Source organism: Priapulus caudatus, unplaced genomic scaffold (assembly GCF_000485595.1).
Source record: "Priapulus caudatus unplaced genomic scaffold, Priapulus_caudatus-5.0.1 Scaffold499, whole genome shotgun sequence".
Classification (NCBI taxonomy): domain Eukaryota; kingdom Metazoa; phylum Priapulida; class Priapulimorpha; order Priapulimorphida; family Priapulidae; genus Priapulus; species Priapulus caudatus.
The window spans coordinates 172,806-193,363 of record NW_014577560.1 but is presented as its reverse complement, the minus strand read 5'-3'; the positions used below and the strand labels follow the sequence as shown (position 1 = coordinate 193,363).

General features: G+C 42.2%; 1 protein-coding gene across 1 annotated transcript; it reads left to right on the top strand.

Moving 5' to 3' along the window:
- Positions 1-13,422: 13,422 nt before the first annotated feature.
- LOC106811052 lies at positions 13,423-15,626 on the top strand. Its single transcript, XM_014814574.1, has one exon. It carries the CDS (start codon positions 14,457-14,459, stop codon positions 15,495-15,497), a length of 1,041 nt encoding a protein of 346 aa, XP_014670060.1. The 5' UTR covers positions 13,423-14,456; the 3' UTR covers positions 15,498-15,626.
- The last annotated feature ends 4,932 nt before the right edge of the window (positions 15,627-20,558 follow it).

Sequence of the window (20,558 nt, the reverse complement as noted above, 5' to 3'; positions counted from 1 at the left end):
CAAAAGTGGAAGAGATAATGGACATAACACTGGGTCAAAAGATATTAGTTCTGTGTATGTCACACTTTGGCACTCAGTATTGTAAAATACAAACATATATATATATATATATATATATATATATATATATATATATATATGATAAATTATGAAACATACAGTGTATTTTACTGGGTGTAGACTTATACATTAATTGTGAAATTTAACTTGATTACATGAGGACAGTTCAAGACAGTTTAAAGCAATACATGAGTAGACTGTAAACATTTTCTCAGTCTTCTCTTTCACCATTTGCCTTATCTATTTTTTATCCATGTACACAATATAATGAAAACACAAAGTAGTATATTTGTTCAGCTTTAATTTTTTTCTTAATGAATGGATTTTACTAGTTAACAGCTAGGAAATAGATTAACTTTTTCATACAAACTACAGTTCATGATATTCTTTGGCTAAATCTGCTTCATTTTTTGCAATTTATATTCAAACAGCTCCACAGAATGCCTGCACTAACACCTAAAGAGAGACAGCAGAGACGCCGAGAGAGATTGAAGGCTACTGGTCAATATGAAGCATACAAGGCAAAACATGCTTCATATAGCAAGAAGCATCGCACAAAATCAGTAGAACATTTGCAAGAAATCAGTCCATCCAAGAAGAAAAATCTATTGGAAAAAAAGAGAGCAAAAGAATCAGGCAGCAAAGATGTCGCCGAAGAAAAATAGATCAAGCATCTGCAAGTACAAGTAAGAAAACTCCCTGCTCATCATTCCAGGACAAGCAGAGCCCAAGGAGTTATTCCGCCAAGCAGACGTTGCACTGAGCTATTAACATAGCTAAGCATGTCCTTCCCAAGAGTCCTGCAAAAAAACATGCTGTTATCAGGAAACTAGCCTCAGAATTCTGTGTTGCGATCAAGTGGCCAATACATAACCAGAAAGCAAGAGTGAACCGTCTTCATCAGCAAACTGTTGATGTGGTGAAAAACTTCTACAAACGGGATGATATCAGCACGATTTGTCCAGGTGAAATAGATGTGGTCACTGTTCGAGATGCCAGTGGAAAGCAAAAGCTACAAAAGCGACACATGGAAACAAGCATCAAAGAGACTTACGCACTTTTCAAGGAAGAGCATCCTGACATCAAAATAGGGGTGTCCAAATTCGCTGAGCTTCGACCTCCTGATGTTAAACTAACTTCACAGATGCCTAATAATGTGTGCCAATGTATGTACCACCAAAACATCATCATGGCCGTATATGCACTTCATGGATACATTCCATCCATCCCATCATACACCAAAGATTTCTCTGCTTCTTGCCTTGTGTCCCCTGATGATGAGAAATGCTGGTTCAGTACATGTGGGCATGAATCGTGTGGATTTGGCCACTCATATCATTTGCCAGGTGACCCAAATCTGAAAGAGGAAAGCGCAAAGTGGATGAAATGGCAAGATGTTGGTGGTCGCCTCATCAAGATTGAAGATACAGGGACTGTTGATTATCTGCATGAGTATGTGCTTGCCCTTTCCCCAAAGTTTCTACAACATTGCTTCATCAAGAGGATGCAGTCCACGAGCTATGAGTCAGATAAAACGAAAGCTTCAGATCCAGATTCAACAACTGCAGTTCTTCAGATGGATTTCGCCGAAAATTTCACCTGTTCCTCTCAGGATGAGGTACAGGCAGCCCACTGGCACCAAGCTCAAGTGACATTGTTCACTTTTGTGATGTGGTTCAGAGGCAACAACTCCTCAAAAGTAATTGCAAGTAACTACATGTCACATGACAAGAAAGCTGTAGTTGTGTTTTTGGATGAACTGCTGTCGACCAAGGATGACAATGTCAAAGAAGTTAACATTTGGACAGATGGTCCACCTAGTCAATTCAAAAACCGGTATGTCATGAATGCACTCCCTATGCTATCTGAGAAGCATGATGTACAACTTGTCTGGAATTTCAGTGCAACAAGCCATGGAAAAGGCCCTGTGGATGGTGTCGGTGGGACTGCGAAGCGCATGGCATCAGAGATGGTCAGAACAAGAAAGTGCACCATCTACTCCGCCAAAGACTTTTCCGAAGCAGTGAATGCACATCCAGGTACCTGCAAGACCCAAGTGATGCTTATTGAGGAAGGAGATCTCAATGAGCGCAGCAAGTCACTGAACTCCATCTTCAAACAAGTCCCAGCAATTAGAGGAATCTCTTCTCTTCATAACATTTCATATGATGGGAAGGAAATCATCACAAAGTCATACACAGCACAGAAAATCCAAGAAGCAGATGACAAGACAGCAACTGATGAGGTTCAAGGTGTGCCAGAGCAACATGGAGATCGTGACAGGTCCTGTCAGCCAAATGTGAATGATATGGTAGCTGTTGCTCTCTGTGGAAAGCATCCCAAGAGCATGTACATCTACATCGCTCAAGTTCTCCAGATTGATAGAGGAGATGTCTTCATGAGATACCTGAAGAGAAGTGGAACCTTGTACCACTGGCCAACAGATGTGGATGAGTCCTGGCAGAAGCTGAATGATATTGTCTGCATCTTACCAAATCCAGAACTGGTCAACAACAGAGGGCAGTTGCAGTTCACCAAGGAGTCCTTGGAAAGAGCAGAGGCACAGGCATTGCAGAAGAAATGCGTCACAACGGATTTCCTGAACTAAATAACTTTCTAATCTCATTGAATTTTCATGACCAACTGATTACCCAAACATAAGTTGTTTAATTGTACTAATTAATGAAAAACAAAATCTATTCTGAACTGTATCACAAGTTTTCCAGATTATTGTTCGAATTATACTGTAGAATTGCACATCAATCCTCTGATTAGTTTTAATTACCAATTTTATACGATTGGATTGTTATTACTCTACTACAAACAAATTATTTAGTATTGTATCAATAATTATCTGAAGTGCTTGAAGTGCTAGAAGTGCTAGAAGCACATGTATAATTGATTATCACTTAACAGTGTTTGAGATAATTCATAATTCATAACATTTTGATAAGTTTGTAGAGCTACTTAAAAGTACCCCCATTATACTTAATCCAACAGCCATAATCTTGTTCAGGTCACTGTTGAATTGTATTTTATATGTTGAACTGTCCATCATTCTGTTAGATCATTTTTTTATTGCCAATAGACCATTATGATTGTAAATTGTAATTAATTCAAAACGTACAAATAATAGTTGTTTAATATCACAAGCTAAAACTGTTTTAAAACGTTTTGATATTTCAAAATTTGTATTGTTGATCAATTTATTTATTATATTATCACTTTATTTATTTGATGGATTACACGGAATGTGCGCTATATATTAAAGTAGCCACCATTATTATTATTATTATTATTTAGTATTATCAGATAATGCAAATATACTATAATCACTCAGATTGTTAATAATACAATGAATACCAATAATTGTCATTTCATATGTCTTCATAAAAGAATTTAATTGGGGTAAATTGTTTATTACCTATATCTTGTTTAACAGATGATTGTTGGATTGTATAATGTTGAATATGCACCCATCTGTTTGATAATTTTAAGTGTTATATATATGATTTTATTGTACTTACTTGGAAATGTTTAAATTATAGCTTTAAAATGGTTTGTTATAGTTGAATATCTTGGTTTCATAAAGGTATTCCAAATTAAGCCACTTTTTAATTAATGTCTTCATTGTAAATACGTTAATTTAAAAGCAATTTAATTACAGTCGTAATCCAAGAGATACTCTGTCACGCGAGTCACGTTGAGTGTCACGCAAGTCACTATTTGCAGTGGTTGTTTCTACAAAAAAGAAAGCCTGCAAGAATAGTTATTCATATGCATGGGAAGATAAAGTCTTAAGCTTGCAATAAATCAGCAATGAGGCGAATTGCTTCAGTACATGGATTCGAAAATTGATTTAAATAGGGTGATGTTGAAAACCCCTATTTGAATCATGTCACGCGAGTCACGGTAAACAAATGAGTATTTCTTCAAAGATATAACCTTAAATGTGCATTTTTTTGTACTAGCATAATTATATTGTAAGTCTTGTTTGATAAGAGTATTAAAAATAAACATCATAAGGCATGTTAAGCACAGATACACATCTAAAGTTCTTTTTTTTTAATGTCACGCGAGTCACCATGGAATCGATGTCATGGTCTCTACAGAAAATTGGCAGTGTTTCGCGGCCAGGGGGCAGATGTGAACTAATCAACGTTTTTCTCCAAAAATAAATATAAAATCAGAAAATGACAGGAATAATACTGAAAAGTATCACGTGTAAAGTTTTATAATGTAAGTACGATGAGACCAAGGTCTTAGCCAGGATTGGGAAACTGCCTGTCTAAATTTTTTAATAATATCTGCCTGTTCTATGTATCTGCAGTGTATGCAGTTTTTGGTTTCATTGAAATTGCGTTTTATCTGTTTTTTTCTCTCAATCTATATTTCTTTACATTATATTTTCTTTTTGCAACTACGTAATAACGGGATTTTTAGTACATGTATAACTTGTACGAAGGCGTCTTATAACACCTTCAACTTTGTTTATTTCGTTCGGTTTGTTGTTTATGATATCCACGATCAGTGAGTAATCTTATGTTTATGAGTTTTAACAGCATTTTCGGTCTCATCACTACTTGTGCGAACACTGTGGATGCAAACTACAACAATGCGACCATACCCAAACGATTCTAATCCTGGAAAACACCGTGATCAACGTGCGGTTGAGTATTATCCTGTATCAAGACTCGCATTGTGCGTTGCATTATAATATTCACGATGTCTGATCCTTCTCTACTCCTCCACCAAGTCATTACCACACCAGATATTTTACACCGCCGATCAACCGAACCAGACGACAACGAAGCATCATGACGACGCCTACCACGGACACCACAACTACCACGGACACAACCACCACGGACGCCACGCACCACGGGCAGCAGATCCGACACTTCGAGACTGCCGATCGCCGCCGTCGCCTAGCAACCAGGTTCAACACTCCAGGGAGACTATTTCTCGCTGTCGCCTCGAGGCCACGTTCGCTCACGCTTACACCTCTACCCCCACCTACATCCACCCTCCCTCCGCCTACCACCCCTTCCCCCTCAGACAGAGCCTACCGGACACCCACATTCCCACTCCCGAATATATCTCCTACTATATTCCCCCTACCCCTACACACAACCCCAAAAGCGAACCCCACCCTGCACCTTCGAATTCGGACGCCGGGACCCAACTTACACATGGACTGCCTACTACGACCACATGGAGTCCTGGCATCGAAGCAGACCCGATGCTTTGATGTTCTGGAGTGAGGAACTCACACAATACATCATCCGAGGGCAGCCCTAACCATCCAACACCAGGCAGACGCACACGGCTTCCACTAACACGGAGAAGCCCAACGGAGAAGCCCCGGAGATGAACCGACGGAGCCACGGAGATACTCCCACGGACAACTAAAGACAACGGATTAATTAAGGAATAGTTAGACCTATTTAAGTTTTTGGAACCGGGGATTATCACACTATTTAGAAAAAAAAGGGCATAACATGAATAACAAACGTACAATATAACCTTAAAGTTCTTCGCTATAAAATATAGCTCTTAACTTTTTCATGAGTAGGAGAGTAATGTAATGAAGCTAAAGTCATCACGATATAGAGCGATGCCGCAGGGCAGGCATGGTTCTTGGCCACGTCTATGTCGAGGCTAAGATCCGTACGCAGAGACATGCCTCAGGCACTTTTGGTTACTCGCTTCGTTATAGGCAGTTCGATACTGGTACCGCCAAGTACTAAATTCCGGGTAGAACAAAAAACACCCTCCCCCTCTCGTTAAAAAGAGGACAGTAGCCATTTTCGGACCAAGGCATGGCCTTGTTTCGTAGACTCATTAACCTGGAAGGTTTTAACGCGTAGTACGACGTAGTACTAGGTAGATCATGTGACACGGCCAGAATTGTATAAATAGTAAGCTTTTCTAACAGAGAAATCAGAGAGAGGGAGGAGAGAACCAACCGGGGCTCTCGGAGTCTCTCTCTCTCTCTCTCTCTCTCTCTTGGTATGTAAGTATAAATAGGTCTTACCGTATTCGTGTTACAGTATGCGTCATAAACGTATGTCTTAGAACTTCTTTTAAGACTGGTACTTGTATGTGCGTGTGTAAACTCCTTTTAGAGATCTTGCATTCCATATGTAACTAATAACTTGTCTCTGTAAGTTTTGTGTAACAATTAAATAGACATTTGTTTGTACGTTATACTTCCGTGTCTGTCTACTTTGTAACTACCTCAGGGTACATAATTACCCGCACCATAGCAGAACCTGGGAACAACATCACATGGTATACACTATACGGTCACGAGCCTCACACACACGAGAGTACACGTATATATATGAGTGAAAACTACGTTCATTACACCTGTCATTGGCTAGAATTTTTCAAATCTACCTATCTCGTCAATTTTGCCATTTTTTAACTTCGCCCGTCAAAATGACGGGCAGGACGGGTGCTAGCTAAGACGGTGCTTGGGGCGGGTCACTAGTATAGGACGGGTTCAGATATAGCACTGTCACAGATGCACTGTGGACCCTGAAAAATCAGAGGACAAAATATAGGCTAATAAATCATTGTAAAGACACAATTTAACTATGCAAGTGATTTTTATTTTAATTGTTTATTAATTTTCTATTTTTTTATTTGATTTTAGGCATTCTGCGATGGCTTGTAAGTGGCCCCGCTGCAGAATCTGCTTTATCAGGTACGGTTCTTCAACCAAGTGATGTGAAAAAGCCCAAAGATATAGCACATGCTTGCAGGCATGACGATGGTGTATTAATACCTCGGGTACGAAGGTATTTTGAAGAGGAGGCCTGGAAGACGGTAATGTCTAACGTACAAAGGGTTAATAGAATTGGCTGGTTGTGTGGTCTGTGTAAGACAGACTTGGGAGGCGAGCAATTAGCATGTGACAGTTGCTTGGAGTGGCTGCATATCAAGTGCACAACACTTAAAAAGCCACCTAAAACTAGGAAATGGTATTGTAATAGCTGTTACACTAACTGTGTTTAAGTTCTACTGAATATGTAGGGCTGCCTTGCACTTCTGCGTGACATGTGCGCTGTTTGCCATCGCTCATCAATCAACATCTACAAGTTGAATTTCCACGTCCTTCAGGCCGAAAATTCCCACAATAACAGATTTTGTCGACGTCACTTTGGGGATCGTGCAGGCATGGCTGCACACACACAAGTTTGCTTTTCATGCTCTAACTACATTTCCCCACGCACGCCCAAAGACGACACTGCTCCATGTTGGTGGTATGCGTGGCCTGCTGTGTTGTGGACATGTCTGAGCAAAGAGCAGAATGCTGATGCTGTAGCATTCATTAAATTCCTCCCGCATGAACTTCGCGCTAGTTGGAATCTTTCAGCCAATGAATGGTTGCCTGCAATACGAGAGGCACTACAATTTCAACTGGACTTTCAGGATGTCCCCAGCCTACATCGCACATTTAAAGACAATATTTGCAGTGGTGAACTCACACTCCTTATGAAAGCTTTAAACGACACATGTTTTCCGCAGGTACGCTGTCCAATGGGCTGTTACATGTATCTGGACGATACAGTTGGCGACAAGTTGCAGCTATTGCCAGCTGCTCATTATCTAGCTACAATAATACCAGCCTTTTCAGCATTTCATGCCCAGTCCCACTACTTCCAAGGAGCTAGACAGGACTAGACTTGTCCCATTACAGACTTCGATTGGAAGATAGCTCCCTCACTCATTGTAGACAAAGAACATGGCCTGTGCATTTTAATGTGTTCCACAAAAAAGCACTGCGATGGCAGAACATCATTTTTCCATGTCCTTACAAATCCCATCGTTCGTTGGACTGCACCCCAGCCTCCAGACTACCTTGCACCAGCTGTCGTCACTGGCAATGTCGTACGTAGCGGCACATCAAACACGTACAATACTTCATTTCCTGTTTTTGAGCAACGAGGCCACAGTGCCGGTTTGACCACTCTTAGACTTGCTACCAGACATCCGCACTTCCAAATGACACACAACATCACTATATGCAGTGGATTCACATTGGAACAGCAATCAGATATCCTAGAGTATGCAATGCAGGCTGAGCATTTGGAGGGTCGTGCTATCTTAGACACTCTTGACGCGTACAAGCAGGAAAAGCCCATGGACGAGGTCATTGCAGCATGTGCAGCTGTAGCTACTACATTCATGGATCTGGATGATGCATGTTTGCTCACTTATGCATACAATGAACAAACAACTGATGTATATGATGACATGCACCTGCAAGAAGTTGGCCAAACACAATCGAAGAGAAATATATGTTGTAATGCCGCAAAGCGTTACAAGTCAATAGAGCTACTAATTCCCCCGCCACCGACGCGCGCAGCCACGCGCGCGGTTACAAATTAATAGAGCTACTATCTCTCCCCCACCGGGTCAATCACTTTGTCGACAGGCGAGTGGGCGATGAAAATGTAGAATGTAGCAGAAATGCGGAGAAATGTAGCGGCTAGATATCACTACCCTCTACGAGCTACGACTTGGTTATAGGTCACACAGCACTTAGCTACGACTCGGTTATATGTCACACGAAGATGGCATCGGCTAATTAGCAGTAGCCGCATCCGCGTCAACAAGTCCATTAGAAATCACTTACAAACAGATTAGAGCCACTTAGAAACCGATTAGAGCGCCGAGATGCGCCCTGCCCATTAGAGGTCACTTAGGAGCGCCGCATCGGCGTCTTACCCATTAGAGGTCAATCAGAAACAGATTAGAGTCACTTAGAAACAAATTAGACAACAACATCTATAGTCACTCAATTAGTCCTATCAGTGGAAAACAACAACGCCTACACAAATGTATGTAGCACGTGCGTAGGGTAGGGCGTGTGCAACGCCTTCGCGAGTGTGTACGACGCATGCGCCAGAGTCTACGGCGCATGCGTGACGCATGCGCCGCGAGCGTGCCAGCGGCTATAAACGCCGCGGCACAAGGAAAATCGGGAAATCTCCCGACGACTGCAGTTGCTGCTGCTGCGGCTGCTGCCCTTGCGACAACAGAACTGCTGCTCCTCGTCCGAAGGTAAGGGTCGGACGAGGAGGAGATAGAGGAGGCTCTCGACAACCAGAAGCGACTGCGACTACATTTTGTAACACTGTAACTGTTCTGATCTTCAAGTAAAATACGAATAATGGTAAACATCTGACTTCTCTATTCTCATTTATGTATTTCGGCTTCACATACATTCTACTTCAATAACTAACACAGTAACGTTAAAAGGTGCGTTACAATGTGACTGCCTTTTCATTGTACACACCAACAACCACACTGGACACGGACCATTTCACATTCTCCGTGGACATATCTCAGGAGAAAACGACGCTTTTCCTATGAGTTGGTTATTGTATGCGACATTGCAATGCTTGCTTCATGTACGATTCTTGCACACTTCCTTACTTAATTATGTTTGGCACCACCCCAATGAACAACTAGCTAGACAAGTGCTCGATATGTGCAAAGCGTTTGCCCATAACACGCATATGACACGCACACCAGTCAAGGCATCAACCTTAACAGAAGTATCGACTGCTTTGTCTGCACGAACTCATGCACGCAGTGCAGAGGAAACAGTTGCACAAGTATTGCAGTATCTTTGTCCTGGCATCGAGTCTCAGTAAATGAACGATCAGTGGGAATTTCCAAGAACTGATACAGTTCATACGGGTTTACTGCTTGTGACAAGGCCAGGACGTGTTCGTCGTCAAGAACCTGTGCCACTGCAATCTGCAGATGGCCAGTGGATGCTGTTGTTTGGTTTGTCTATCAAAAGACTTGCACTTGGGTATCACGTCGAGGTGTCTTTTCGGTGGACTCCCGCATTCTACTGGCAACCCACTGGAACACGGCTTCATAACAGGCCATCATCGCAGATGTGACTTCTTATTTATGCCACTGCCAATAAACTGCAAAAAGCCAGAGACGATGTTTTGCAACGATGTGGAGGCCAGTCAAAGATTGTGTGTCTCATCCATCATGAATATCTTTTGCGTCAGCAGAAGGGGTGCGCCATACCTTGTTGTGTGGCAACAGGCCAAACTGGTATTCGATGACGCTGTCCGCATGGTTTGGGTCATGTTCAGTGTGCTGTTGGCATGTGCCTTCATCATTTTAAGCTAGACACCCATGACGATCAAGACAGACCTATTACTGTTGGATGCTATGGTCCAGATGTACACCATAGACATGTTGAGGTACCTCCAGTCCTTGATCATGACAAAGAAAACAATGGTGCTGAGGACATTCTTGCTCTTTCGGTCAACGACACTGATTCACACGATATTTCTTGTTATCCACTTGAACGCTATTCCATTGGAGGAAATGATTATGCATCCGACACATGCCCCAACATCACATCTGCAACAGTTAATGTTGGCTACCTTTCCGAGCGTACCTCAAATGCAACGCTTGGTCATTACTTGCTGAATAACCATCTCCAAGTCTTAAACCGCACGACTAAGTCACAGAAGCCACCTGTAGCTGCACAGAAAATACTTCAGCTAATCTGTGCACGCACACCAGAATGGACAGTGCCGCTCCTATATCCAGAGGCCCAGCTATTTCCACGCATTTTCTGGAATATGCATGCAAATGCATTTCCATGTTGCCTCACTCCCAGAGCACATGTATGTGCGTTTGATGGATGGCGCCTGCTGACTTCACGTGAATCTGCATACCTGCAGTTCAACTTTGATGTTCTGCTAAACAGTGTACTGAACACCAACTCTGCCGTCATTGCTTGTCGTAAAAGCCTAGAGCACCTCACACGCAATCATAGCACACAATCGATACACAGTCGTGAGAGTATCATGCAGTTGGATGAATTAGATGCTCGTCGAGAAGTCAAACGATTGTCAGCACTGTTGCGATCAGAGAGTGCGTGGGACTATTTTGTGACACTCACCTGCAACGATAGTGCTACAATGGGTGTTTGGCCAATTAGAGCAGCCATTGAACAGCGAACTGATGCCCTCAACCGAGACGCCATGCTACAAAACTATGCGGTCATCATGTGTCGAGCTTGGGAGAGAACAAGTTGCTATGTGTGGAACTACATCCAGTACAGCCCTCAGCGACCACTTGGACATGTAAAGACTGCATGGATGAGGTATGAATTCCAGAGTAGTGGAGCACTGGGAAATCGACCACATATTCATGGCGGCATAACTTTGCATTCAGAAAGCGACGAAGTCTCACTGAAACGCATCAGATGCTCTCTTAGAGACATGTTCTCGGTCACAGCACACACTGATATGGAGACGTTGATGAGACGCGGACTTGTTAAAGATGAAGAAGATTTCTCTCGCCTCCACCATCTAGCAAGCCAGCTTCAAACCCATAGTTGCACACGTGCTGCAGGTCGATGCCAGAAGCGAGCTGCAGATGATTCAATGATTTGTCGTGTCCAAAAACATCCTGCAAGCGTCAACTACATGTTTAAGGACACTCTCCACGTTGTGCATGAAATTTCATCGATTTTTCGTTTTCGTTCTTATACGCTCGCTTACACTAGAGGCCACCTCTGTACACACTCATTTCGCAATATACAAGTGCGTGTCAGCTTTTAGAGCGTTTCCATTGTCCACGCCCCTGTGGCGCAGCCAGCGACTCTTTAAATACACATGTATTGGTGACGTCAGAGACACGATCAAGTGCAGCCGGTTGCCAACCGCCGCCATTTGTATTTTCGTTGTTCGTGCAAATAAAGAAGAAGTGACAGTTACCTTACCTCATATAAGTATTTTTTAACGTTTATCGCTCGAAGAACTGCAACCGAACCCCGTTGAAAGCTGGGAAGTTTGATCTACATTATTTTTGCTGGAATGGCCCAATGGGCCGCAAGAAGAAAACAAGATATGCGTTTGCAGCAGTGAAGAAGGATTCTCTCCAGCTCCGAAGATCAGGTATACTACAGGCCTACCGATAGTAGGCTTACGTTGAAGTAGAATCAGCTACAATGCGCTATGGTGTACAATGCTTACGATCAGTCTAGTTACTAGCTCTAATTATAATGTGATGCGAAGACTAAACTGTAAAGCACAATCGTTAAATTGATTTTATGAATTCTGTTCGGTATCTAAAAGTTTGTAGTACTAGTGTACTACTACTAGCTACTACTTACTAGTGCTTAGTAGTACTAGTAGTGACTAGTGGATCAAGGATACTGCGATGTTTTCCCGTAGCCGTAGGTACTAAACTAATATGGGGTGCCAGCACTTATGTGTGATACGCGACTGACTACAATTGTAGCATTCCATGTTGTAGACCAATAAATTATGTGAAAGTGCTTTTCATAATCTGACGATATTCTAGAATTAGAAAAATGTGCATGAATTTAGACTGAACCATAACCGCATACGATATATATTATATGGTGTTGTGTCAGAATTCGAGAAAAACGGGGGGCTTTTCGAAAAGGATGCTCGACCTGTAGTGTACTATTATCATACAAATCTAAAAGTTGCATAGGTCTAACAACAGCACTGAGGAGGCGTTGAAACTAAACCTTGAGATCCACAATGTAAATAATTCAGATCTAATACTAATAGTCCTTTTCACAAAAGTGAGAGGACTGGTCATGTGTTAAATACTGCAAATAGCATTACAATAAGAAGCAAAAGTAATAAATATCATGATATTATGCTAATGTAATTATTAATACTAGTGATACTGCTTAAAGTTACTTCTTTCTATATAGTCGGGTACAGTATTTCAGTGAGTCTTGCTCGTTCATTAGTAATAACAAGTAGACGTTGACAATTAATTTCGTTTGGCCTGTCAATTTCATTTCCTAGTCAATGCAGTGAATTTTTACAATGCCTAGACGCCTGTTTTTCTACATTGTAGACATTTAAACTTATTCACTGTAGTTCATAATTTCATATCCTGTAAATGTGTTGAATTCCCGAGCCTGGCAGGTAAACTCTATGATACTAGTAATTCGGTAAATCCGGGACAACACTAGAATTTACTATAATATTAAAATGTTTGAATGCACACACGTGGTGGCATTCCTGATAACTGAGTCAAAATCAGTTGACTACACACTTTAGTGACATTCTTGGCAAAACACAATGGGTGGGTGTGCATGTGGTATATGCAGTAAATTCTAAAAACTGCATAAATATCGACCCTCTTTGTAAATCAAAATAGCGAGCAATTGAAGCAGAAATAGCGAGTACTTTATAGAAAGCCCGACATGTAGATTATTTTGGAGTAACATGTTTATTATGTCTATTATCTTTTGGACCACCCATTGCGAGACAAACGGGATATAGTAAGCAAGTTTCATTTCCGCAATGGATAATATTTTTAACCTTAATGTTTATTATAGCTGGAATATTTTTTACACTTTGTCAACAACATGTAAACAATAAAGTTCTGAATAGTATACACTAGCTAACTAAGAAGTATGAACAAGAAGTCTATATAAAATATAAATAAATACTGGTACACTAATATTCAATGATTCTAAACGAACTTTTTTTTTATTAAAGGCAAGAAGCAACGACTGGAAACGGTGCAGGATGCGCAGCCAGGCTGTTCTCCGTGGGAGGACCAACAAAAGTTCACCATTAGCAGCACTAGCAGCAGCTCCGATTCCAGTGGTGAAGAGTGTAAAGCAGACACCGGAATTATGTCTATGGCCAGCATAAATCACTTGAAGATGGCAGCAGTGTGTCGAGTGTGCAAAAAGGGATCCATCCAACTGAAGGAACGTGGCCAACAGCATGAATTTGGAACACGTTTGGCAATGTTGTGCAGCAATAGGAATTGCAAGAAAACATATAAAATAAATGCCTCATCTTTTCATAGCAGCCGTAAGACAGGCAAACAATATGACATCAACAAGAAGGCCATCTTTGCGATGAGGTGTATTGGACGCGGCAGACGAGGACTGCTAAAGTTTGCCAGCATCTGTGATATGCCAAAACCTCTGAGCCCGGGACCCTATAGTAAGTTAAGTAAAGAAATGGCATATCGACTAGACGATGACCTTCTTGAGGAGGTTCTTTTCAAATCTGCAATAGAAGTCAAACAAATGAAAGTTTCAGCCGGTGGTGCTTGCAGCTCAGAGCAAGCCAAAATTGTTCTACACAATGAAACGGCGATGCAAGAGCTGGTTGTCGACATTGCAGTTTCAGTCGATGGCTCATGGCTGAGGAGAGGGTTTTCCTCGTGGCACGGGTTTGCGTGCATGATATCTGTGGACACTGGGAAGGTGCTCGATAGAGTATATATGTGCTCCCACTGCAGTGATTGCCAGCGTTGGAAAGGCAAAGATGGGACAGCCCAGTATCTGGATTGGGCTGTACGCCATGAGCCAAACTGTAACCTGAATCAGGATGGAGGCACAGGGTGCCAAAATCCTGTGGGAGAGAAGCGTCGAGAAATATGGACTCCGCTATACGACATTTGTCGGTGATGGTGACAGCTCTGCATTCACAATGATAGAGAAGTGTATACCTTATCGAGCGCTGTGTACTGTCCACAAAGAAGAATGTATTGGGCATATTCAGAAGAGAATGGGCTCCCGTCTGAGAAAACTTGTCACTGACAATAAAGGGGAAAAATTATCAGACGGGAAAGGCCTAACGGGAGCTGGCAGATTAACCCATAAAGCAATTGACAGCTTTCAGACATTTTATGGAAAAGCTCTACGCCAGAATAAGGGGGATGTTGCAGCAATGAGTATAGCCACAAAGGCTATTCTGGAGCATTACAGATCAACAATCAGTGAACCACACCATCAGTATTGTCCAGATGGTCCTGACAGCTGGTGCAAATGGAAATCTGACCAATCCACTGGATCGCAAACGTACCTGCCTGTGAAAAATCCCCTGCCATATGCTGTTGTACAGGTACTGCAGCCTGTATTCAACTTCCTGTCACGCATTGAATTTTTAGAAGGATGCAAAAACTGTCTAACTCAAAACCAAAATGAAAGCTTGCACCATGTATTGTGGAACATGGTTCCCAAAGACCAGTTCCACTCAACCAATGACACCAAGCTAGGAATTGCAATCGCTGTGATGGTATTCAACTGTGGAATGACTCGGACCTGCCGCCTGATACACAAGTCGTACGGATGGGACTTTTCCCCCAATGCTTCGGCCATGTGGAAGCGCATCGACAGGGTACGCCTTGGACAGCGTAAACGTTCGCTGACAGACATTGCAAAACTGAAGAGGAAGGAGAGCCGTGGAAGCCGCCTTGCTCAGCTGGATGCCTTCAAACACAAGGAAGTTCAGCCACATTACCAGTCGGGAGCCTTCCATCATGAACAAGAAACTGTGCAGAGTGTGCCTGCTAAAGTGAGAACGTGTAAGACCTGTGGTAAGGCGATGAAAGGACACAGTAAGAAGGAATGTGTGAGGAAGCCTTAAATATGCAATACGCATTGAAGCAGTTCTACTTCTAAAGCACATGAATATGTCATTGTTGTAGCATTTATTAGCAAAATCCTCGCTGCACTCTCCCAAAAATTCCTTCACTTTTGGGCGTACACCAACCATCTTGATTTAGGGGGTTACGTAACACAACTACTATACTAATTTTTTATAATAATAATGTTTAATGTTTTTTTTATTATTATTTATTATTTTAACCCTTTGGTGCATATGCCTCACATATGTGAGGTTTCTTCAGACCCCCTCCCAGCTCTCACAAGGCACCCATCCCTTGGAATGCATGCATGTTACATTTGTGAGGTATTATAGTTCATAATTATGTTAGCAGATGTCTCCAGTAGTCCTCTTCAGATTTCCAAGATAGCCGCCCCCACAAGGTAGAGGTGAGTGCGATTTTCAATCATTTTGACCCCCCACAGAAACAAGGGTGGGTATATCCAACCCAAAGCAATGGGATATACTATCATATAAGCTCACATAGAACACGTAGAAGCCACCAAACCGGTTGTAGATTCATATATGTGTAATGATAGGCCGTTTTATGGCAACCTCACATGTGTGAGGGATATGTACATGGTGGCTTTACTAAAAAGTCCCATAATATGTGAGGTTCATGCAATGGGAGCACTGATGAACAGTGCTATTTTTGTGATAAATCTTATATAAATGGCTGAAACTGAATGGGATATCCTTTGATACGTAAACCTTCATATTTCAGGCATAGCGGACGACTTTTTACAGCAGAAGATGTTGCCACCCAATTGTTTGATGATAATGACAGTGAGGACCTACCATCTGGTAGTGACGATGACCGTTTAGACACAGACGCTGAACTTTCTGAGGATGAAATGGAGCCATTGGATGATGACATGGACCCAGATTACATTGGTTCAGGTGGTGAAGACGATGAAGAGAACAACCATGGTGAAGCCCTGAATGACGTCAACGACCAGGAAGTTGAAGCTGATGCAGAATCAGATGACGTAGACAATGCAGCACCGAAAAAGGCCAATAACTCACACAAAACGTAGGTAAAACCTTCTTGTATGTTATCTATACCTTGTGTATCTGTATAATATAAATGTGCATCCCGTTTGATGTACTTGCATTCTTATCTTATCTCATCTGTTTTCACAGATAAGGAGTGGAAATGGGAAAAGGCTGACCTTCCAGAACCCGGGGACCTGCCGGAGAACATCCTAATTCCTAAACCAGAACTAGCCAATCTCAAGAATGAAATAGACGTCTTCATGGGACTCTTTGGGAAAGAATCGATCGAAGTTCTAGTGTTGGAGTCTAACAGATTCAGACTGGAGAAAAAGGACAGAATTGCTCTAGTGACTGAAAGTGATATAAGAAAGGTTTTGGGTATAGTCATCATGTACATGTCTGTATTTCACATGCCCTGCAGGAGAGATTACTGGGCTACAGCAACACGACAGACATTTGTTGCAGATGTAATGCCTGTCAATAGATTCGAAGAAATTCTGTCAATATTGCATGCCGCAGATAATGGGTTGATGAAGAAAAATGACGAACCTAGCTATGATAGGGTGCACAAGATACGCCCCCTTCTGAATATTTTGAATAAACATTTTGCAAAATGTGCAGAACCTGAGATGCATAATGATATGTCTGTTGATGAACACATAGTACCATTCAAAGATCATCATTCATTGAAGGTATACATGGAGAAAAAGCCAAACAAATGGGGATATAAAATTTGGGGCTCTGCTGGTGCATCTGGGTACATGCATAAGTTCTATATACAGGGCGATAACCTTGTTCAAGGTCAGTCAGACTTGGAGGGCATCCGAAAAAGTGGTGAAGTGGTCCTAAATTTGGTCAGCCATTTGCCTAAGGGGACACACATTTACTTTGACAACTACTTTGCCTCCCCTGACCTTCTTCTTGAACTAAAGAAGAGGTCTTCATGCCACTTGCACTGTGCGCCAAAACAGGCGACGGCAATGTCCAACCCTTACTGAAAAAGAGTTCAAGAAGATGGGCAGGGGTTCGTTTGATTATAGAACAGCTGATGGGCTCTTGATTTGTTCATGGCTTGACAATAAGGTAGTGAATGTGGGTTCAACCAAGTGTTCTGTCCACCCAACAAAGGAAGTTCGCCGATATGACAAAAAGACCAAGGAATATGTGAATATTGCGTGCCCTGCCCTCATCAAGACATACAACAAATCCATGGGGGGTGTTGACAAGTGCGATATTATGCTTTCCTTCTACCGCATCAAAATAAAGAGCAAAAAATGGTGCAGACGCCTGATTTTTCACATGGTTGACCTGGCTTGTTCTAATGCGTGGCATCTTGAAAAGGCAATAAGAGGTGATTCGTCGAAGTACTACACATTCAAGCTGGCCATTGCCCAATGCCTAGTTCAGGGAGCAGCAAATCCACAACCTATGATAAGAGAACAAATGCCCAATATTCCACAAGATGTTCGGAGAGCCAGGCATGTCCCAGACCATGTGCGTTTGGATGGTTTCAACCACTTGCCAAAGCAAATTGCAAAGATACCAAAGAATTGCAAGTTCCCAAACTGCACACGCCGATCTAGGTTCTTCTGTGTGAAGTGCAAGGTCTATCTCTGCATTGATGGTGTAACTGATTGCTTTTACAACTATCATCTGACTGAGTAGGTCTAATACCGAGTACATTTTCATCTTGAAGATGTTATTTGATGTTGCTGACTGCTGACTGATGAACTGCAAACAAATAAACTGCCGACAAATGAACTGCTGATTATGGAAAATTCTGCTGATTTCTGTGGGTGAACTGCTGCACGGATTATAGTTTTAGAAGTGTTTTATTCTAATGAAATGTGTGTTAGATGATTAACTGCAAACAAATAAACTGCCGACAAATGAACTGCTGATTATGGACAATTCTGCTGATTTCTGTGGGTGAAAAAAAACACCCAAAATCGATGATTTTTGTTCTATTGAGCTATAATCAAGTACAAATATCAAAATTCATCAATATTGACCAAGGGGGAAGCTCCCATGCAGCAAAGGGTTTTAAGTTTGAATGGCAGGTTAGATAATTTTGGAATCACATACATAAACTTCTCCTCACGCACACACATGAAAACTGTTATGTAATAATAATATAAAGTTCTGACTCTCGATGACACACGTATAACGTGCCTCAGGTCATCTTACCATAAGCAGACTAGCTACCGAGATCAAATAGCTCCGAGCCAATCTGCAAAATGCTAGCAGTGCACACAGGTACTAGAGACAGCTCAATATATATACATGTACAATACTTGCTACTGACATCTCAGCAGAGAGGAACGGCTTATGCTTTCTCGTACACATAGTTTTAGCTGCATTCCTGCCATGTTACTTGCGCACTGCTGGGCTCAGCGAGTGACGTCACCCACACAAATTACAACACGTACGCCACCAAGTCACAAAAACATGTACTAACCGGTTATTACAGCTTCTGATCTTGAAACTGAGTAGCATAACCTGGAAAACCCTATGTTATCTAGTAATAAAAACCTTTATTAGGCGTTGCCATCATTTACTTGCCTCACAATGGCATGGAAAATACGTCGATCATAACCAAGGATAGTACGCGACATGGCGGCCTCCAAGAAATCACGTGTGAAAACGAGTGCTCCTCCGATTTCGCTTCGGGCAGAATTTCTTTGTTTGAAAATCGAAACTGCCCTACATACTGGCGTCACTGTGAAAGCTGTCTATTATGCCTTCATTGGAGCACTCACAATAGCAATAACAACAGGAATTCGGGAATAACGGGCTTTATTCGGAGACGATAAACTACACAGGCTAACTCACACAAATGGCTGCCCAGCAGAGAGAGAGAGCACCTCGCGCATGTGCCCACACCGCGCCAGCTTCCGACACTATCCTATGGGAAAACTGTGCTGCCGTCACACATGTATCTCAAAATCTACTTACGAAAAATTTGAGAAATATGGAATCCCTATGTATGTGCAAAGTGTGTGTACACCAGCTTACCGTAGTTGAGAGATAGGTTATCATGCCAAAATGTGCCTCACACACACTCACCGAACACTACGACTGAAAACTCAAGTTCTATCAGTCAAGATCATGGTAACAGTGATAAAAGTAAAAGTTCAGATACAGCACGGGCTGTATAGTGGAGACTGTAAGTTACTAGGAGCAGACCTACATACACTAAACCTGACACTGTAGTGGTAGAAGGCATTTAGGAACCGAGACAGTTCAGGCCATCTGTAGAAATCAAAAGGGAGGCTAGACGATATGAGCTTAAAGCGGTAAAACATGGTTTCAGCCTGCCCTGTGTTGGGGGAGCCCTACAGTTTGAGTTGGAACAATCAGCTACATCAGCCCTGGAGAGATGGCCAGTAGAGGCCTTTGGGCATGATTCCTCCCCCCATAAACCAAGAGGATATAGACCAACAAACATGGGGTATCTGAAGAACGTGAGCACCCACACATTGCTAGCGGAAGTCGAAACTGCACTAGGGCAACATGGCACAGTGTGCTCCGTCAAACGTTTATTCCACAAGAACAGACACATCCCTATGCCGGTTGTACGAGTGCACTTTAAGTCAGCAGAGAACCTACAGAGTTTAGATGGTTTCCCTAGACATCTACTTCAATGGCAAACAAGTGCATATTGAGCCCCAGATGTGTGCGCATTATCCGTTGCTATAATTGTCACCGTTTTGGACACGTGGCAAAGTCATGTACATACGACAAGCAGTCTGGGATCTGCGCCGACAAGGTGGGTGAGCATACTTGTACGTCACTGGCTAAATGCACCAACTGCGGCAGTAAGCACCAGTCGACATATAACAGGTGCCCAATATTTTTGGAGTTACGTAATAAACTTAGATTACGAAGCATTGTATAACACCAACACCATGAAGCTTCTGGCTCTCAACTGCCAGTCGTGGAATACAGCGAAAGAGTTTGTACGACTGGTAATGGATGAAAACAACATAGACATTATGCGTCCGTCAGAAACGTGGGAGTACCCCCCATAAGCCGGTTAGGTTCAGG

Coding starts and splice junctions, on each gene's coding strand:
- LOC106811052 (XM_014814574.1), top strand. CDS start 14,457: ATGGAGGCACAGGGTGCCAAAATCCTGTGGGAGAGAAGCGTCGAGAAA.